The 20,428-nt window shown below is 36.0% G+C and overlaps 1 protein-coding gene across 1 annotated transcript; it reads left to right on the top strand.

The window, feature by feature from the left end:
• Positions 1-325: 325 nt before the first annotated feature.
• UGT2B4 (UDP glucuronosyltransferase family 2 member B4) lies at positions 326-18,744 on the top strand. The gene is made up of 6 exons (XM_027600475.1): positions 326-1,073; positions 4,098-4,246; positions 5,708-5,839; positions 7,745-7,832; positions 14,300-14,519; positions 18,234-18,744. The coding sequence occupies exons 1-6, from the start codon at positions 353-355 to the stop codon at positions 18,511-18,513; spliced, it is 1,590 nt and encodes a 529-aa protein (XP_027456276.1). The 5' UTR covers positions 326-352; the 3' UTR covers positions 18,514-18,744.
• The last annotated feature ends 1,684 nt before the right edge of the window (positions 18,745-20,428 follow it).

Raw genomic sequence — 20,428 nt, 5'->3', positions numbered from 1 at the left:
TAACTTTAATTCTTGTGTCAAGGAGACTGCAGACAGTGACCTCTCGTCACTGACCCTGACATTCTTCCAAGATAAATTACATAAGACAGGTGACTTGCACATGCTAGGTCATTGGCTTTTAGCTAGAACTTATAAGCATCAAACAAATATTAAACACATCTGTACACAAATGAAATCATCTACCTTTGGCTCTTTCCACTTGCCATCCAGATGCTCTGACTGTTCATATAATGTGTTTACTTTGAAATGTAGGAGTTATATTTTAACCTACTGATTGATTTCTCCTTGGATATAAGTACAAGCAAGGGAGAAGGAAACAGGAATTGGAAAAGAAGCACTGAATTCCACTAGGATGTCTATGAAATGGATTTCAGTTCTGCTGCTACAGCTGAGCTGTTACTTCAGCTCTGGAAGTTGTGGAAATGTGCTAGTGTGGCCCACAGAATATAGCCACTGGATCAATATAAAGACAATCCTGGATGAACTTATCCAGAGAGGTCATGAAGTGACTGTTCTGACATCTTCAGCTTCCATTCTTGTTGATCCAAGCAAATCATCTACTATTAAATATGAGATTTATCCTGTACATTTACAGAGAAAGGATTTTGAGGATATTTTCAGGAAAATGATTGACATATGGATATATAATTTGCCAAGAGATACATTTTGGGGATACTTTTCACAATTGCAAGAAACCTTGTGGGAATATTCTGACTGCCTTCAAAAGTTCTGTAAAGATATAATTTTGAACAGGAAACTCATGACAAAACTACAAGAATCAAAGTTTGATGTCATTCTTGCAGATGCCATTGGACCCTGTGGTGAACTGCTGGCTGAGCTACTTAAAATACCTTTTGTGTACAGTCTCCGCTTCTCTCCTGGCTATATATTTGAAAAGTATAGTGGAGGACTTCCTTTACCTCCGTCCTACGTGCCTATTATTATGTCAGAATTAAGTGGTCAAATGACATTCATGGAGAGAGTAAAAAATATGATATATGTGATTTATTTTGACTTTTGGTTCCAATCATTTAATGAGAAGAGTTGGGATCTGTTTTACAGCGAAGTACTAGGTAAGTCATGTTTTTAACTGGTAGCATGAAGTTTTAATTCTTAGTGCCTAGGAAGGTGAGTTTGTATAAATATAAAGTCAGAGGAATTTGTCCTTTATAAGTGCAATGATGAAATGAAAATATAAAATGATCTCTCAACCGCACAAATGTTATGGAAAGACTTATATGACAGGGCCAGTTAGAACCCTGTGGTCCATTATTTAGTACATTACACTCCAGGAAGTCAATAACCACAAATTAAAACACTAAGGATTTCTTGAAACAATTAGATATCTATTCTTTGTGTGTTTGTTTGTAATACTTAAAAAAAATTTTTTTTACTTTTTTCTGGATAAAGTGTTTTAACCTTTCTTTGTTATTTATTAAATACAGAGTGAAAATATTACTTCTGATATGCTTTACTTTTTAGAATAATTTTAAGTCACAGTATATTGAGTCAAGATTTCCCATATAACCCTTGCCCCACACATGCATAAAACATCCCCCACCAGAGTGGTACATTTGTTACAACTGATGAACCTACATTGACATATTATTATCATCCAAAGTCCATAGTTTACATTAGAGTTCACTCTTGGACACAAGTGTCCTCCTTAATCCCCATCACCTATTTAACCCATCCCCCCACCCACTGCCCCTCCAGTAACCCTCAGTTTGTTCTCTACATTTCAGAGTCTATTTCTTGGTTTGTCTCTCTCTTTATATTTTTGTCTTTTGTTTGTTTGGTTTCTTAAATTCCACATATGAATGAAATCATATGGTATTTGTCTTTCTCTGACCGACTTATTTTACTTAGTATAATACTCTCTAGCTCCATCTGTGTCATTGCAAATTGCAAGATTTCATTTTTTAAAAAAGATTTTATTTCTTTATTTTAGAGAGAGAGAGAAAGTGAGTGGGAGAGAGAGGGAGAGAGAATCTGAAGCATACTCGACACTGAGTGCAGAGCCCCACTAGGGGCTCCATCCCACAACCACTAGATCATGATCTGAGCCAAAACCAAGAGTTGGATGCTTAACCAACTGAGCCACCCAAGTGCTCCAAGATCTCATTCTTTTTTGTGGTTGAGTAATATTCATTGTATAAATATACCACTTTTCTAGCCATTCATCAGTTGGTGGACACGTAGGCTGTTTCCATAATTTGGCTATTGTAGATAATGCTGCTATAAACATTGGGGTACATGTATCCCTTTGAATGAATATTTTTGTATTCTTTGGGTAAATACCTAGTAGTGCAATTGCTGAATCATAGGGTACATCTATTTTTAACTTTTTGAGAAACCTCCACACTTGTTTCTTGTGGCTTTGATTTTAGCCATTCTGAAAGATGTGAGGTGGTATCTCATTGTAGTTTTGATTTGCATTTCCCTGATGATGAGTGATGTGGAGCATCTTTTCATGTGTCTGTTGGACATCTGTATGCCTTCTTTGGAGAAATGTCTGTTCATGTCTTCTGTCCTTTTTAAAATTGGATTATTTGGTTTTGGGGTATTGAGTTGTAGAAGTTCTTTTTTTAAAGATTTTATTTATTTATTTGACAGAGAGAGACAGAGAGAGGGAACACAAACAGGGGGAGTGGGAGAGGGAGAAGCAGACTTCCTGCCAAGCAGGGAGCCTGATGAGGGGCTCAATCCCAGGACCCTGGGATCATGACCTGAGCCAAAAGCAGACACTTAACGACTGATCCACCCAGGCACCCTATAAGTTCTGTATATATTTTGGATACTAACCCTTTCTCAAATGTCATTTGCAAATATCTTCTCCCATTCAGTACGTTGCCTTTTAGTTTTATTGATTGTTTCCTTCATTATGCAGAGGTTTTTTTTTTTAACTTTGATGTAGTCCCAATAGTTTATTTTTACTTTTATTTCCCTTGCCTCAGAAGACATATCTAGAAAAATGTTCCTATGGCTGATGTCAGAGACATTACTGCCTGTGCTCTCTTCTAGGATTTTTATGGTTTCAAGTTTCACATTTAGTTTTTTAATACATTTTGAATTTATTTTTGTGTATGGTATAAGAAAGTGGTCCAGTTTCATACCTTTGCATGTAGCTGCCCAATTTTCCCAACACCATTTGTTGAAGAGACTATCTTTTTTTCCCATTGGATATTCTTTCCTCTTTTGTCAAAGATTAATTGACCATGTAACTGGGTTTTCTATCCTGTTCCATTGATCTTTGTGTCTGTTTTTGTGCCAGTACCATACTGTCTTGATTACAGCTTTGTAGTGTAACTTGAAGTCTGGAATTGTGATAGCTCCCATTTTTTCTTTTTCAAGATTGCTTTAGCTATTTGGGGTCTTTTGTAGTTCTATGCAAATTTTAGGATAATTTGTTCCAGTTCTGTGAAAAATGCTGTTGCTGTTTTGATAGGGATTGCATTAAATGTATAGATTGCTTTGGGTAGTATATACAGTTCAATATTTGTTCTTCTAATTCATGTGCACAGAATGCCTTCCTTTTCCTTTTATCCTCTTATATCCTTATTCCTAGGTACTTTATTATTTTTGGTGCAGTTACAAATGGGATTATCTTAATTTCTCTTTCTTCTGCTTCATTATTAGTATATAGAAATGTAACAGGTTTCTGTACACTGATTTTGCATCCTGTGACTTTACTGAATTAATTTAACAGTTCTAGTAGTTTTTTGGTAAGTTATGTCATCTGCAAATAGTGCAGGTTTTGCTTTTGGATGACTTTTATTTCTTTTTGTCATCTGATTGCTGTAGCCAGGACCTCTAGTACTATGTTGAATAAAAGTGGTAAGAATGGACATCCTTGTCTCGTTCCTGACCTTAGGGGAAAAGCTCTCTGTTGTTCCCCATTGAGTATATGTTCACTGTGGGTTTTCCATATAAGGCCTTTATTTTTTGAAGTATGTTCACTCTAAACCAACTTTACTGAGAGTTTTTATCATGAATGGATGTGTACTTTGTCAAATGCTTTTTCTGCATATATGGAAATGATCATATGGTTTTTATCCTTTCTCTTATTGATGTGATGTTTGGTTTTTTCCCTTCAGGAAGACCCACTACATTATGTGAGTTAATGGGAAAGGCTCAAATATGGCTCATTCGAACCTACTGGGATTTTGAATTTCCTCGCCCACTCCTACCAAATTTTGAATTTGTTGGAGGACTCCACTGCAAACCTGCCAAACCCCTGCCTAAGGTAACTGATTCCTGTTTCTTTTGTTTTATTTTCTCTGAGGCATTTCACCAGTATTCTAGCTTAAAAACACCATTCCTCAACAATGTTTGTGTGTCCCAACAATATCTGCAGGCAAATCCAATGTTTGCTTGCTGTCACTCCAACATTTACACAATTCATTTGAGATCCCAAGGTTTGACAACTTAGAGCATTAAAGGATTTGCTTAGCCTATGAGAACATGTGTTTTCTGCCACACACCAAGGCTGGACAAAATCTCAGTAAAGATCATCGGGGGAACATGGTTCTCAACATTATAGCTGACTGACAAAATGAGCACAGAGAAAACTACACTGTGTATATAATAAGGACCATAAATTCTGCATATTTAATAAGGACCAAATAATTTCTACCACTTATATCTGAAAAACATCCATAATATGAAATTACAGAAGAGTTCTGTATGCTTTCTTTTTTTTTGAAAGAAAGCAATAATGTAATATGTTTTAAGTTGATATTGTACCTTTAAGACATAATTGAAAAACAAGCATCACTTACTGAATGATTTTATGGGCTCTTCAACATCTTGTCTACCTTCTTATTGGTAATAAGATGAAACTAAGATCTTATTTGATGGTTAACCTAATATCAATTTTGATTACAAAATGTTTAGGTGTATATGGTAAATTTCTCAAGGTCTAAATCCTGAGGTAAAACTAGCAAAAGTTCTATTCAGTCTAATACAAGTGTCCATCAACAGATAAATCCATAAACTAAATGTATTTACACACAATGGAATATTAGTCATAAAATAGAAGAAAATTCTAACACATACTCCAACGTGGAAAACTTTAGGACATTATGCAAAGTGAAAGGTGTAATCACAAAAAGACAAATACTTTATGATTCCACTAATACGAGGTATGCAGATTAGTCAAATTCATAGAAATACAAAGTATAATACTAAAGATGTGAAGGAGGGAATGGGGAATTGTTATATAATGGGTACAGAGTTCCAGTTTAGCAAGATGAAAAAGTTCCGGTGATTGGTTACCCAACAGTGTAAATATACCCATTATTTAACTGCATACCCAGGAATAGTTAAAATGGTAATTTTTGTATGTACTTTGCCACAATTTAAAGATAAAAACAGGCATTATTCTAATAACTCCTGATAATATTTGGTATCTCTCTTCAGCTGTTTGTAGAAATTATCTTTTTTTAAAAAGATTTATTTATTTGAGATAGAGTAGGGGGACTGGGGGCAGTGGAGCAGAGGGAGAGAGAGAATACCCAGCAGATTCCCCACTGAGTGTAGAGCCAGACTTGGGGCTCAATTTCACAACCCTGAAATCATGAACTGAGATGAAATCAAGAGTCAGATACTTAACTGACTGAGCCACCCAGGCACCCCTTGTAGAATTCTTTTAATAGTGTTTGCTATGCTGGTTCCTCTCTTGTGATGGAGAAAACTTTCTTCACAGGAAATAGAAGAGTTTGTCCAGAGCTCTGGAGAAAATGGTATTGTGGTGTTTACTCTAGGGTCAATGGTCAATAACATGCCAGAGGAAAGAGCCAATGTGATTGCAACAGCCCTTGCCCAGATTCCACAAAAGGTTAGATAAAGTAACTTAATCGTATACAACTACTTAATAAGTCTGTTAAACTGTGTAAAGGGATTGATTACCCTTTTCTTCATGACATGGAAACCATGATGATAGCTCCAATTTATCTCAGATATGAGCAAAATATACACAGCAGATACTAAAGTAGTACAGAAGGTGTTTTGACAATAACTTTAGTATTAACATTGAGATCAGAAAGAAATATATTTAGAAGGTATATATTTAGGAGGTACAGTGTAAAGTTTGCTATTATAAGGTATCATGGGCAGGTACAGAAATCACCAAATTCTGTCCTGTCATTCACTCCTTTTCCTTACAGGATTTCCAAGGGCACTGAATACCTCAGAGATGTTCTCAGAAAGGAGTTAAATTTCAACAGTATGTTAAGCAGGAACTGATAAAAGTCTGAAAAGCATCATTCAGTTTATGCTTGCTGGATAATCCAGGTTTCTTTTCCTTCCCCTAAATTTTTGAGATAAGCCTATTCAGTATGCTGTTCAGAGAGAGGATGGCCAGGGTTCACCAAGCTATGTCTAGGCATTCATCCAGCCTAGATTATTTAGAGAAATAGAAAAACTGACATGACTGGTGGAGTGGGCCCTATTAAGAGTAAAAGAGTAAGATAAATGAAAAGTGGGGAGATGGGTCTACCCTTCAAGGTGACCCTGTGCTTACTAATGTGTGGCTCCAAAAGGACTTTAACTTATCAGAATACTAACTCTTCCTGATTAAGGAAGGAAATGGAAATATATTAAGGAGTCAACCAGAAACAAGCCTAGCAAGTGAAAGTTTCAGATGCCTCTTTCTACATAAAATATAGTAGTAAATTACTTTCCAATATATAGAAAAAAACCTGGAGTATTTGGGTATTTGTGAACTACTTTTTAGTTTACTGATATAGTTTCTCTTTATGCTGTTTGCTTGATATCTAAAGTTTTACTTGAACATAGCAAATATATGTTAACCAATGAAAACTATAATCCAGTTTATGAGGATTGCTGGGGAATTCTAAAATCAATCTATTTTGGTACTGGGAATGGAAATTGCTTGGGTATAGATCTCATATTCATCAATGCTGTCAATGCTTTGTAGTACATCACTGAAGTGTTAACAATCAGTTAAATAAAATTTAGCATCATCACAGTTTTGGATTTTTTTCAGCAGCTACACTGTTATTTGTGAAGTGCCAACAGGCTCTTCTTTGTAACATTTAAAAAACTTCCAAACCAAGATATAGTAATAATAATCTGGATTCATGTAATAAATTACCTTTTTCTTGGAAGTAGTGCCTAATAATTATTAATGTAAAAGAAATTAAATGTACTAAGTAGAAATTATTTATATTAATAAATTACTAATAAGCAGAATTATTTCTCACAAGCAGATTGCATACTTAGCTTTTTTGTATATCAAAAGACATAAAACTCTAATAAAATAACATATGGGACAAGTAGATATAAGTGAACTCCTTCTGTAACACTTAAAAAGGAATAAATAGGTTAATATGACATTGGAAGATGAAAGCAATTATAATTGATAAAACAAAACAAATGTGTAGGCCTTAGTATTTTCCTACTTGTTTGCACTAGAATTATAATAACTGCTTAAAAATTTCTTAAATATTTGTATTTGTCACTGATAATCTCATTTGTCTAATCTCTATGTGTGAACCATCATGATTACAATCATACCTGATTGAATATAAGAATAAGGAACAAAAATGTGCGTATTTTATTATACCAGTGTTTTAGTAGTCTTATTTTTAATAACTTTTGTCCTTATTACTTACCCAGTCAATGAAAGGGGTCTAACTAGATTATCTCTTAATTTCTTTAAAATTCCTACATGCTATAACTTCAAAGTTCAACTCATGAAATAAGGTATTTTCTTTAACAGGTTCTTTGGAGATTTGATGGCAAGAAACCAGACACCTTAGGGCCAAATACTCGGCTATATAAGTGGATCCCCCAGAATGACCTTCTTGGTAAGAATCTGGAAAACACTGAATTGAAAGTAACTCTAAACAAAATAATAAGAGTTCCCAAGAAGGAAATTGATTGAACATTTATTATTGAAAAACTCAAAAACCAAACTTAACTTCCTTACATTTATTTTGCAGTCCTAGGGGGAAAAAGATAAGATACAGCATGTTATTATACACAGTCACATTCCTTATGGCCAGAATCAAAGTATCTTTATTTCAGGTGTAATTACTTCTCAAAGGTAATTTTTTTATTTTTTAATTTAAATTCAAATAGCCAACATATAGTACATCATTAGTTTTGGATGTAATGTTCAAAAACTTATCAGTTGCATATAATACCCAGTGCTCATCACATCATGTGCCCTCCTTAATGCCCATCACTCAGTTACCCCATCCTCCCACACACCTCCCCTCCAGCAACCCTCAGTTTGTTCCCTATATTTAAGAGTCTTTCATGGTTTTTCTCCCTCTCTGATTTCTTTCCATTCCGTTTTTCCTCCCTTCCCTTATGATCCTCTGTGCTGTTTCTTATATTTGCCATATGAGTGGAACCATAAGATAATGGTCTTTCTCTGGTTGACTTATTTAATTCAGCATAATACCCTACAGTTCCATCCATGTCAGTGTAATTGGCAAGTATGCATCTTTTCTGATGGCTGAGTAATATTCCATTGTATATATATACCACTTCTTCTTTATCCATTCATCTGTCCACGGATATCTCAGCTCTTTCCACAGTTTGGCTTTTGTGGACATTGCTGCTATAAACACTGAGGTGCAGGTGCCCCTTCAGATCAATACATTTGTATCTTTGGGGTAAATAACTAGTAGTGCAATTGCTGGGTCATAGGGTAGCTCTATTTTTAACTTCTTGAGGAACCTCCATACTGTTTTCCAGAGTGGCTGCAGCAGCTTGAATTCTCACCAACAGTGTAAGAGGGTTCCCCTTTTTCCACATCCTCGCCAACATTTGTCCCCGTCTTGTTAATTTTAGCCATTCTGACTGGTGTGAGGTGGTATCTCATTGTGGTTTTGATTTGCATTTCCCTGATGCCAAGGGATGTTGAGAATTTTTTCATGTGTCTATTGGCCATTTGTATGTCTTCTTTGCAGAAATGTTTGTTCATGTCTTCTGCCCATATCTTGACTGAATTATTTGTTTTTTGTGTGTTGGGATTGATAAGTTAGATCTGGGATACTAGCCCTTTATCTTATATGTCGTTTGCAAATTTCTTCTCTTATTCCATAGGTTGCCTTTTAGTTTTATTGATTCTTTCCTTTGCTGTGCAGAACCTTTTTATCTTTTTTTTTTAATTTTTTTATTATGTTAATCACCATATATTACATCATTAGTTTTTGATGCAGTGTTCCATGATTCATTGTTTGTTCATAACACCCAGTGCTCCATGCAGAACGTGCCCTCTTTAATACCCATCACCAGGCTAACCCATCCCCCTGCCCCCCTCCCCTCTAGAACCCTCAGTTTGTTTTTCAGAGTCCATCATCTCTCATGCAGAACCTTTTTATCTTGATGAAGTCCCAATAGTTCATTTTGCTTTGTTTCCCTTGCCTTTGGAGACATGTCTAGCAAGAAGTTGCTGTGACCAAGGCTGAAGAGGTTGCTGCTTGTATTCTCCTCTAGAATTTTGATGGATTCCTGTCTCACATTTAGGTCTTTCATCCATTTTGAGTTTATCTTTGTGCATGGTATAAGAAAATAATCCAGCTTCATTCTTCAACATGTGGCTGTCCAATTTTCCCAGCACCAATTATTGAAGAGAATGTCCTTTTTCCATTGGGTATTCTTTCCTGTTTTGTCAAAGATTAGTTGACCATAGAGTTGAAGGTTAATTTCTGGGTTCTCTATTCTGTTCCATTGACCTATGTATCTGTTTTTGTGACAATACCACACTCTCCTGATAATTACAGCTTTGTAATGTAGCTTGAAGTCCAGAATTGTGATGCCACTGACTTTGGTTTTCTTTTTCAACATTCCTTTGGCTATTCAGGGTCTTTTCTGGATCCATACAAATTTTAGGATTATTTGTTCCAGCTCTGTGAAAAATGTTGATAGCATTTTGATAGGGATTGCATTGAAAGTGTAGATTGCTCTGGGCAGCATAGACATTTTAACAATATTTATTCCTCCAATCCATGAGCATGGAATATTTTCTCATTTCTTTGTGTCTTCCTCAATTTCTTTCATAAGTCTTCTGTAATTTTTAGAGTACAGATCCTTTACTTCTTTGGTTAAGTTTATTCGTAGGTATCTTATGGTTTTCAGTGCAATTGTAAATAGGATCAACTCCTTAATTTCTCTTTCTTCTATCTCATTGTTAGTGTATAGAAATGCAACTGATTTCTGTGCATTGATTTTATATCCTGCCATGTTGCTGAATTCCTGTATGAGTTCTAGCAATTTTGGGGCAGAGTGTTTTGGGTTTTCCACATAAAGTATCATGTCATCTGCAAAGAGTGAGAGTTCAACTTCTTCTTTGCCAATTTGAATGAGTTTTTATTTCTTTTTGTTGTCTGATTGCTGAGGCTAGGACTTCTAGTACTATGTTGAACAAAAATGGTGAGAGTGGGCATCCTTGTCATATTCCTGACCTTAGAGGAAAGGCTCTTGGTTTTTCCCCCATTGAGAATGATATTCTCTGTAGGCTTTTCATAGGTGGCTTTTATGATATTGAGGTATATTCCCTCTATCCCTACACTGTGGAGAGTTTTAATCAAGAAATGTACTGTATTTTGTCAAATGCTTTTTCTGTATCACTTGAGAGGATCATATATTGTTCTTCTCCTTTCTTTTATTAATGTGATGTACTACATTGATTGATTTGTGAATATTGAACCACCCTTGCAGCCCAGGAATAAATCCCACTTGGTCATTGTGAATAATCCTTTTAATGTACTGTTGGATCCTATTGGCTAGTATCTTGGTGAGACTTTTGGCAACCATGTTCATCAGGGATATTGGTCTGTAATTCTCCTTTTTGGTTGGGGTCTTTGTCTGGTTTGGGGATCAAGGTAATGCTGGCCTCAGCATTTGGAAGTTTTCCTTCCATTTCATTTTTTTTGAAACAGCTTCAGAAGAATAGGTATTAGCTCTTCTTTAAATGTTTGGTAGAATTCCCCTAGGAAGCCATTCGGCCCTGGACTCTTGTTTGTTGGGAGATTTTTCACTACTACTTCAATCTCCTTCCTGGTTATGGGTCTGTTCAAGCTTTCTATTTCTTCCTGTTTCAGTTTTGGTAGTTTGTAAGTTTCCAGGAATGCATCCATTTCTTCCAGATTGCCTAATTTTTTGGCATATAGTTGCTCATAATATGTTCTTAAAATTATTTGTATTTCCTTGGTGCTCGTCGTGATCTCTCCTCTTTCATTCATGATTTTATTAATTTGGGTCCTTTCTCTTTTCTTTTGCATAAGTCTGGCTAGGGGTTTATTGATCTAATTAATTCTTTGAAAGAACAAGCTTCTAGTTTCATTGATCTGTTCTATTCTTCTTTTTGTTTCTATTTCATTGATTTGTGCTCTAATCTTTATTATTTTTCTTCTCCTGCTTGGTTTAAGCTTTATTTGCTGTTCTTTCTCCAGCTCCTTTAGGTGTAAGGTTAGCATGTGTATTTGAGACTTTTTAATTTTTTTTTGAAAAAGGCTTGCATTGCTATATACTTCCCTCTTAGGACGGCCTTTGCTGCATCCCAAAGGTTTTGAACAGTTGTGTTTTCATTTTCATTTATTTCCCTGAAATGTTTTAATTCTTTAATTTCCTGGTTGACCCATTCATTCTTTAGTAGGATGCTTTTTTACCTCCAAGTGTTTGAGTTCCTTCCAAATATCCTCTTGTAATTAAGTTGAAGTTCAAAGAATCATGGTCGGAAAATATGCAAGGGATAATCCTAATCTTTTGGTATGGGTTGAAACCTGATTTGTGACCCAGTATGTGATCTATTTTGGAGAATGTTCCACGTGCACTCAAGAAGAATGTGTATTCTGTTCTCTTAGGATGGAATGCTTTGTATATATCTGTGAAATCCATCTGGTCCAGTGTGTCTTTCAAAGCCCTTGTTTCCTTGTTGATCTTCTGCTTACATGTCCATTGTAGTGAATGGGGTATTGAAGTCCCCTACTATTATTGTATTATTATCAATATGTTTCTTTAATTTGGTTATTAATTTATTTATATAACTGGCTGCTCCCAAGTTAGGAACATAAATATTTATAATTGTTAGATCTTCTTGTTGGACAGACCCTTTAAGTATGATATAGTGTCCCTCTTCATCCCTTCCTACAGTCTTTGGTTTAAAATCTAATTTGTCTGATGTAAAGATTGCCACCCTAGCTTTCTTTTGATGTCCATTAGTATGATAAATGGTTTTCCACTCCCTCACTTTCAATCTGGAAGTGTCTTTGGGTCTAAAATATGTCTCTTGCAGACAGCATATCAATGGGCCTGCTTCTCCCTCTCCCACTCCCCCTGCTTGTGTTCCCTCTCTCACTGTCTCTCTCTGTCAAATAAATAAATAAAATCTTTAAAAATAAATAAATAAATAAGAAACCAGGTGGGATGCCTCGCTGGCTCAGTCAGTTAAGCAACTGCCTTCAGCTCAGGTCATGATCTCCAGGTTCTGGGATCGAGCCCCACATTTGTCTCCCTCCTCAGCAGGGAGTCTTCTTCTCTCTCTCTCCCTCTGCTCCTCCCCATTGCTTGTTCTCTCTCTCAAATAAATAAAATCTTTAAAAAATAAAATAAGAAACCAGTTGAAAAGGAAAAATTTAAACTGAAAGATAAATGAATCTTGCGAAAAAAAACCCAATTTCTATATACTATTTTCCCCTAGTGTTGGAGTTTTGCAGTCCTGTGTGCTCCACAAACTGGGTGTTCCCTTCTTGTTTCAGCTGGTCTTCAGAGGGGCACCAATTGTGCTGATTATCAAGTGTCTTTGCCTGGGCAGACTTGCACCACCCCTTGCTAGGGGCCTGAGCTCAGTGTAAGCTGATTCTGATTGCTCTATGTGGCTTTTGTTCCCTGAAGGCCCTCTGTACCTCTTTAGAGGATGAAAATAAAAATGGCTGCACCCCAATCTCCAGCCCTGGAGCTGAAAGATTGCAGCCTCCTCTCTTCTGTAAACCTTCAGGGATAAGCAGTCTTCACTTGTGTGTGTGCCAAACTCTACAGACTCTTGCAGTGCATGCCCGCACTTATCCTCCCAGGGGAATGTGGGTCACCACATTTCTGCCCTTTTCAGGACCCCCACACACAGAGCAGTAGCCCAGTCGTGCACCCTCCTGCACTGCCCCTTCTGGGGGAAGGTGGGGAGTCACCACATTTCTGCCCTTTGGAAGGCCCCTACACAGAGAACGGTCACCCGATCATGCTGCAGTTTGCAGTTTATGGTGAACCGAGCTGAGAGCCCCCTCCTGTCTCACTGAACATAACTGGTTTCTCTTCTAATGCTGGGAATTTTGTCAGCTCAGGAACCCCCATTCTTTCTGTGACCCCAGGGATCCTGAGACCACACTGTCCCACCTAGGATTCTGCCCCACCTCGCCACCTGAGCACCTTTCAGGCAGGAATGTCTCTCCCTGGAGCAGACTTCTAAAGGGTCTGAGTTTGCACTCTGGGGCTATATCAATTTTTGGTAGCCAGCTTATGGAGCCCCCCTACCATTTATTTTCCAAATATACCCTCAGATTCATTTTTATACATCTCCTACCTTGCAAAAAGTGGTCACTTTTCTATTTGTAGAATTCCAGCAATTCTTTTCTTGTATCTCAGGTTGAATTCATAGGTGTTCAGAATAATTTGATAGTTTTCTAGCTAAATTCAGGGACAAGATGAAATGAGGTCCCCTACACCCACCATCTTGCCTCCTCCAATAATTTTTTAATAACTACCTGGATCATCACTCTGTCTCCTAATTCTCCCACCGTATTCCTATCCTTTCTCATTCTGCATGGGTATTCAGTGTCACTGAAAAATAAAAGCCCTTCTTTAATTATCAGTGACTCTACATGTTCTCTAGGAAAACACCATAATCATTTTCATGAAGTCACAACACATTTCATGATAAAGTGCAGTCTTTCCTTCCCCTGATTTGAACCACCATCACACTTCCTGCTACCTTGACACCCTACATGTTAACTCAGTGACTTTACTGCTTAAGAGAATATTGTCTAATATACCACCTCCTTGCCTCTTTTTTTTTGCACATGCTATTCTTTATCCAGAATGTTCCCTTTTAATTTGTCTGTCCAGCCATCTTGTATTCATTTTTCAAGTTACAAATACCACACCAATCTTCATTTACCTCTCCAGTAGATTTATGTGCTTCTTGCTCTGAGATCTGACATTTTAATGCTGTTTCATATATATAATACTATATGCCTTATGTTGCCCAACTCTCATTTTATTTCTAAGACTTATAATTAATAATGTGCTGAGATTCATCCAATCCTAGGTCATCCAAAAACCAAAGTCTTTGTAACTCATGGTGGAGCCAACGGCATCTATGAGGCAATCCACCACGGGATCCCCATGGTGGGCATTCCTTTGTTTGCGGATCAACCTGATAACATTGCTTACATGAAGGCCAAGGGAGCAGCTGTCAGTCTGGATTTCCACACACTGTCTAGTACAGATTTGGTCAATGCATTGAGGATGGTCATTAATGACACTTCGTGAGTATTATAATTTTTTTCATTAATAGTATTTATAGATAGGTTCTTCTGTCAATGGTGACTATGAGTTTCATCCTATATTTAAGAGGCTAATTTTGAAATTTTAATATGATTTAACTGATCTTAAATCTACTTTTATTTTCAACCATTTATTTCAAAGTTGCATTTTAACCCCATTGATTTAATGGGTAACCAATTGCTGCAGCAATTTTCCACATGAACAAATGCAAAAGTCATACAGGTAATTGTAAGAAAACATTTTTAAAGATATAATAGAATCCAAAAAATGAAAGAATGAAGAATTTGCAGTTATGTAAAATAACTTCCAATGCAGTACCAAAAATTTCTAAAACTAAAAATATCTTTTTGCCCCAAAATTAATTTTATTCTTATTTTAATATATTTTATAATATGTAATTTATGTAACATAAAATTTAAAGTATAAAAATGTTATGGAATTATGAAACCATCACTATAATCTAAGTTTGGGACATTTTCATTAGCCCAAAAAGGAATCACATATGACTTAGAAGTCATTTCTCATTCCTCTTGCCTTAGGTAAACAATCTACTTTCTATCTCTACAAATTGCTGTATTCTGGATATTTCATACAAATGGAATCATAGAAGTTATGGTCTTTTGCATGTGGCTTCTTTCACTTGGCATGTTTTTGAGTTTCATTCATGTGGAGTTTTGTATTGCTGAATAATATTCTATGGTATGGATATGTTACAATTTATTTATTCATTTATCAGTTCATGAATATTTTGGTTATTTCCACATTTAGGAATTACAAATATTGCTACATATGTTATTGTGTGAACAAAATTTTTCATTTCTTTTGGATAGACATCTAGGAATAGAGTTGGTGGTCATATGTTAACTCTGTGAGGAAGTGCCAAATTGATGTCCAAATGAGATGCACCATTTTACATTTCCACCTGCTGAGTATGGGAGATCCAAGTTCTCCACATCATTACCAACACTTGTTATCATCTGTTTTATTACAGACATCCTAGTGGATGTGAAGTGGTCCCTCCTTGTGGTCTTGATTTGCATTTCCCTTATAGCCAAAGTTATTAAGCATCTTTTCATATACTAATTGCCATTCATATATCCTCTTTAGAGAAATGTCTATTCCAATTCTTTGATAATTTTTAAATTTGATTACTTGTCTCACCTTATTAAAGAATTTGTTATGTGTTATGGATACAATATATTATCAGATATATGATTTGTTAATATTTTCTTCCATTCTGGTTGACTTGATTTTTCACTTTCTTGTGTCCTATTGAAGATAAAACTTTTTAAATATGATAAGATAAATATTGAAATTTTCTATATTACAGAGGAAAACAATGTGAGGGAATTTGTAGTGCCCAGCACAGCAACCATGAATTCAGTATTTATTACTGCTATAGTATTAATATTATATTAGGAGGGTATCATCTAAAGAAATACTGAAAAATGTATTATCGAGAAGAAAATGATAGAACAATCAAATAATAAAAATACTTTAAAATAGGTAAGAAAGAAAAAGAAATATATGGCAGGTTGGACAAATAGAAAAGAAAATAGAAATAAGACAGTAGATGAAAATATAAATATGCCACTACTTACATTAAACCTAAACAGACTAAATAATTTAAAGACAAACTTTGTCAGAATACATTTTAAAAAATTATATACTGTTTATAAGACATGTTCAAATAGAAATGTACAAGAAGATTGTATCAAAACAACACAAATTACTAACTGGTGACACCTACTATTAAAACATCAAAATGCAGAAGTGGACAAAAGAACAAACAAATATACAAATCTATAGTCATAATATTGAGTTTTCAAACATCTTTCTCAATAACATAGAAAAAGACCAAAAAAGAAAGAAAGAGAAAGAAAGAATGAAAAAGAAAGAATGAAAAAGAAAGAAAGAGAGAGAGAGAGAGAGAGAGAGAGAAAGAAAGAAAGAAAGAAAGAAAGAAAGAAAGAAAGAAAGAAAGAAAGAAAGAAAGAAAGAAAAGAAGGAAAGAAAGGAAAAAGAAAAAGGTAATGGAATGGATAAATACCTGTGTTTTGAAAGACACAATTTAAAAATATAACCTGTCTGACATACATATACATCATTATATGTAAAACAACAGAGAATACACATTTTTCAAGAATGGAATACATACTGGTATTAACCATATGCTGGGCCATAAACCAAGAGTAAATTTGAAAAATATAAATCATCAAGAGTATATTGTCCAGCCTTACTGCAATTCACTTAGAAATTGTCAAAAAGAAAGAAAACTGAAACATCTCTAAATTTTGGAAATTAAGCAATATACTTCTACATAATTCAGTCAATAAAGAAATCATAATCATAAATACACCTCAGCAATTCTACTTCTACATTACATACAAACACAACTGTATAAACATGTAAATCAAAAGAAATACACAAGATTTTTATGACAGCATTAGTAGTAATGGCTAAAAAATTATTAACACAAATGTCCACTGATTGTTAAATGAAGAAATAATCTGTGGTATTGCCAAACGATGGAATACTATACAGTGATAGAATTAACCAACAACTGTTACACAAAAAAGGAAATGAGTGTTACCTTATCATTCCAATATATAAATAATAAAAGCTAATCTATGATGATTAAAAGGATCAGGGAAGATGGGGTGCTTCTGGGTAGCTTGTGATACCCTATAACAATATCTTAGTAGTAGGTATATTATTACATCCACTTCACAATAATATTCTAGCTAATTTTGAATTTATGAGCTATTCAGTTAAAACTATGTGCATTTTTCTTATGTAATATACTTAAATGTTTTTCTGGAAAATATAACATGTTTTCAAATTCTAGGTTTCAAATAGCAACACACACACACACACACACAGAACAAATGTCCAAGGGTGCTTTGATAGTGTGCCCAGAAAAGCCTCTCTGAGATGGAACATGAAGCTGGGTCATCAAGAGGTAGAAACAGCCTTGGAGTTTTATAGGGAATAGTGTCCAGCAGAGAGACAGAGAGGACAGAAAGTGCAAAGGTGCTAAGGTGAGGACATGTTTGGCAACTTCAGTGAACAGCTAGCAGGCCTCTGTGCCTACAACAGAGTGTACATGGGACAAAGTGACAGGAGAAGAGGTTGCTAAGGGTCTGTATCTATAAGATCCTATAGTCCAAAATTCATAGTTGGATTTTATTCTAAATGTAATGAGAAGCCAGATGGAAATTTTGAGCAGGGAAGTGTCATGATCTGATATCTGTTTCAAAAATCAGACTGGCTACATGATGGAAAATAAAGAGTAGAGGGTAGACGAGTGGAGACACAGGGACCAGTGAGGTGGCATTTTACTCACCATGACATAATTCCCTTTACTGCTTCATGAGGATCATTCTATAAGTGCATTCCCACCACCGCATTTATAGCTGTTACAATGGCCCATATCATTTTCTCTGTTAGAAAAGATAAAACTATCCTAACTAAACTTCCATTTTCACTTTTTAAAATATTTGTTGATGGGAAAATTCCAATTTAAAAGCCCAATCTCCTATGTGGACCCAAATAAAAAACACACTACTTCTGTAATTCTATGGCATTTATTTTGAATCATTTGTATGGCACTTTTCAAAAACCTTTCAAGGGAATTATATGATTAGGCAAATTAGCTTCCTTTCAATATCAGTATCTTTATGTTTCTCCTTTAGATACAAAGAGAATGCTATGAAATTATCAAGAATTCACCACGATCAGCCTGTAAAGCCCTTGGATCGAGCAGTCTTCTGGATCGAGTTTGTCATGCGCCACAAAGGAGCCAAACACCTCAGGCCAGCCTCCCACAACCTGACCTGGTTCCAGTACCACTCTTTGGATGTGATTGGGTTCCTGCTGGCCTGTGTGGCAACTGCTCTATTTGTCACCACACAGTGTTGTTTGTTTTGTTACCAGAAGTTTGCAAAAATAGGGAAGAAGGAAAAAAAGGAGTAATTGTATCTGGGGCCTCAAGCTGGTATGCCTCATAGATGGGACTCCTCCAGTTTATTCCAGAAAGAAGTTGTGATGTAAGATTCCCTTCATCCTGTGACAAAATGACTTCACAACTTAGCTTCTCAGATGAAAATCTGCTTTTAAGGGATTTACTACCTGTTTAAGAGTTAGAAATATGTCATGCCCACAGAAAAACTGGCAAAAAATAAATAAAATAAAAATAAGACTGTATGGATATTTATTGAAAATTATTATTCTAAATCAAAAGTCATCCCCCTCCAAAAATTATTGAGCTTAACTGTGTTTCAAACATTGGGCATGGACACAAGAACATTAAGAAGGTTATTCACAATATCATTATTGTGCAAATACTCAGAATATTTTAACTTAATTTTGGTGCAGAATTTTGTAGTTTTGTACCTTGCTAGAGAAACTACAGATAGTTGAAATTGTGTAAAATGATTTACCCATCCATTTTGTTTTGGAAGACCACTAATTCTCCTTGGCTCTTACTGTGGATCCAGCCTCAGCATCACTCCTTACCTAAGAACATGGCAAGTTGATGGCCTACTCATTTTTCAGTGAAATGTTTGTGGAATTAGAAATATAACAACACTACCTGCATCTTATTATAAAATTGAACTACCTGAAAGTCTTTGATTTCATGACCAAATTCTTTCCCCTTCTTGACCTTTTTTTAAATTTTATGTTATGTTAATCACCATACATTACGTCATTAGTTTCTGATGTAGTGATCTATGATTCATTGTTTGCGTATAACACCCAGTGCTCCATTCAGTACGTGCCCTCTTTAATACCCATCACCGGCTAACCCATCCCCCCACCCCCCTCCCCTCTAGAACCCTCAGTTTGTTTCTCAGAGTCCATAGTCTCTCATGGTTCGTCTCCCCCTCTGATTTCCTCCCCTTCATTTTTCCCTTCCTGCTATCTTCTTCTTCTTCTTTTTTTTTTTTTTTAACATATAATGTATTACTTGTTTCAGAGGTACAGGTCTGTGATTCGACAGTCTTACACAATTCACAACGCTCACCATAGCACATACCCTCCCCAATGTCTATCACCCAGCCACCCCACCCCTCCCACACCCCCCACCACTCCAGCGACCCTCAATTTGTTTCCTGTTCTTGACCTTTAAGAGTATTCACCTGGTTGCTTTCACTCTCATGTTCAGCCTTTGATAATGGATGTAAGGTCTTATTAACCTGGCTAGCCCCTCAGGGCTCAGCAGAGGCAGCAGACAGAAATGCCCATCTCCCAGTTTTTCCCTGAAAGAGGCCTAGTTGTGTACTTTAAAAGCTGCTGCCCAAGGGGCAGGCTTCAAATTCAGCACACATCTAGCAATAAACTGCAAACCTCCCTGGAGTCCAGTGGGTGCCATTTTCATGCTCACACTTTCACCCATTCCAGACCACCACTGTCTCACTGGAATGAGCTTGTACACATGACTGCCATGCTGGCCTTTGTAGCAGAAGCACAGGAGATATAAAACTTGATCGGTTGGCTCTGGGATATTTTTCAACTACAACATATGTTAGGCCACAAAAAATGTCTAAATAAAATTAAGAAAATTGAAATCGTATCAAGCAACTTCCCTGATTTGGTGGCCAGATGTGTCAGAAGTGTTATATTGTGAAATAATAAGAAATACATATATTGGCTCGGCTCCCAGTTCCCAACAGAGAGCTCCCAAAATCCTTATAAATTCCTTAGTGATACGTGCACTAGGAGCCTCTTTTGTTCTAATATTTGGTCTTTGACCCCAGTCCCTGACACAGGGCTCCTAAAACCCTTATAAATTCCTAAGTGATAAGAGCACTAAGAGCATCTTTTTTTCTAATGAGGTAATTCTAGGGTGGGCTCCTGGATGGGGAAGGGGGCTAAACCAGAAAAACCA

Source organism: Zalophus californianus, chromosome 2 (assembly GCF_009762305.2).
Source record: "Zalophus californianus isolate mZalCal1 chromosome 2, mZalCal1.pri.v2, whole genome shotgun sequence".
NCBI lineage: Eukaryota > Metazoa > Chordata > Mammalia > Carnivora > Otariidae > Zalophus > Zalophus californianus.
Note: the sequence above shows the minus strand (reverse complement) of the source record. Positions and strands in the feature narration are given on the sequence as shown.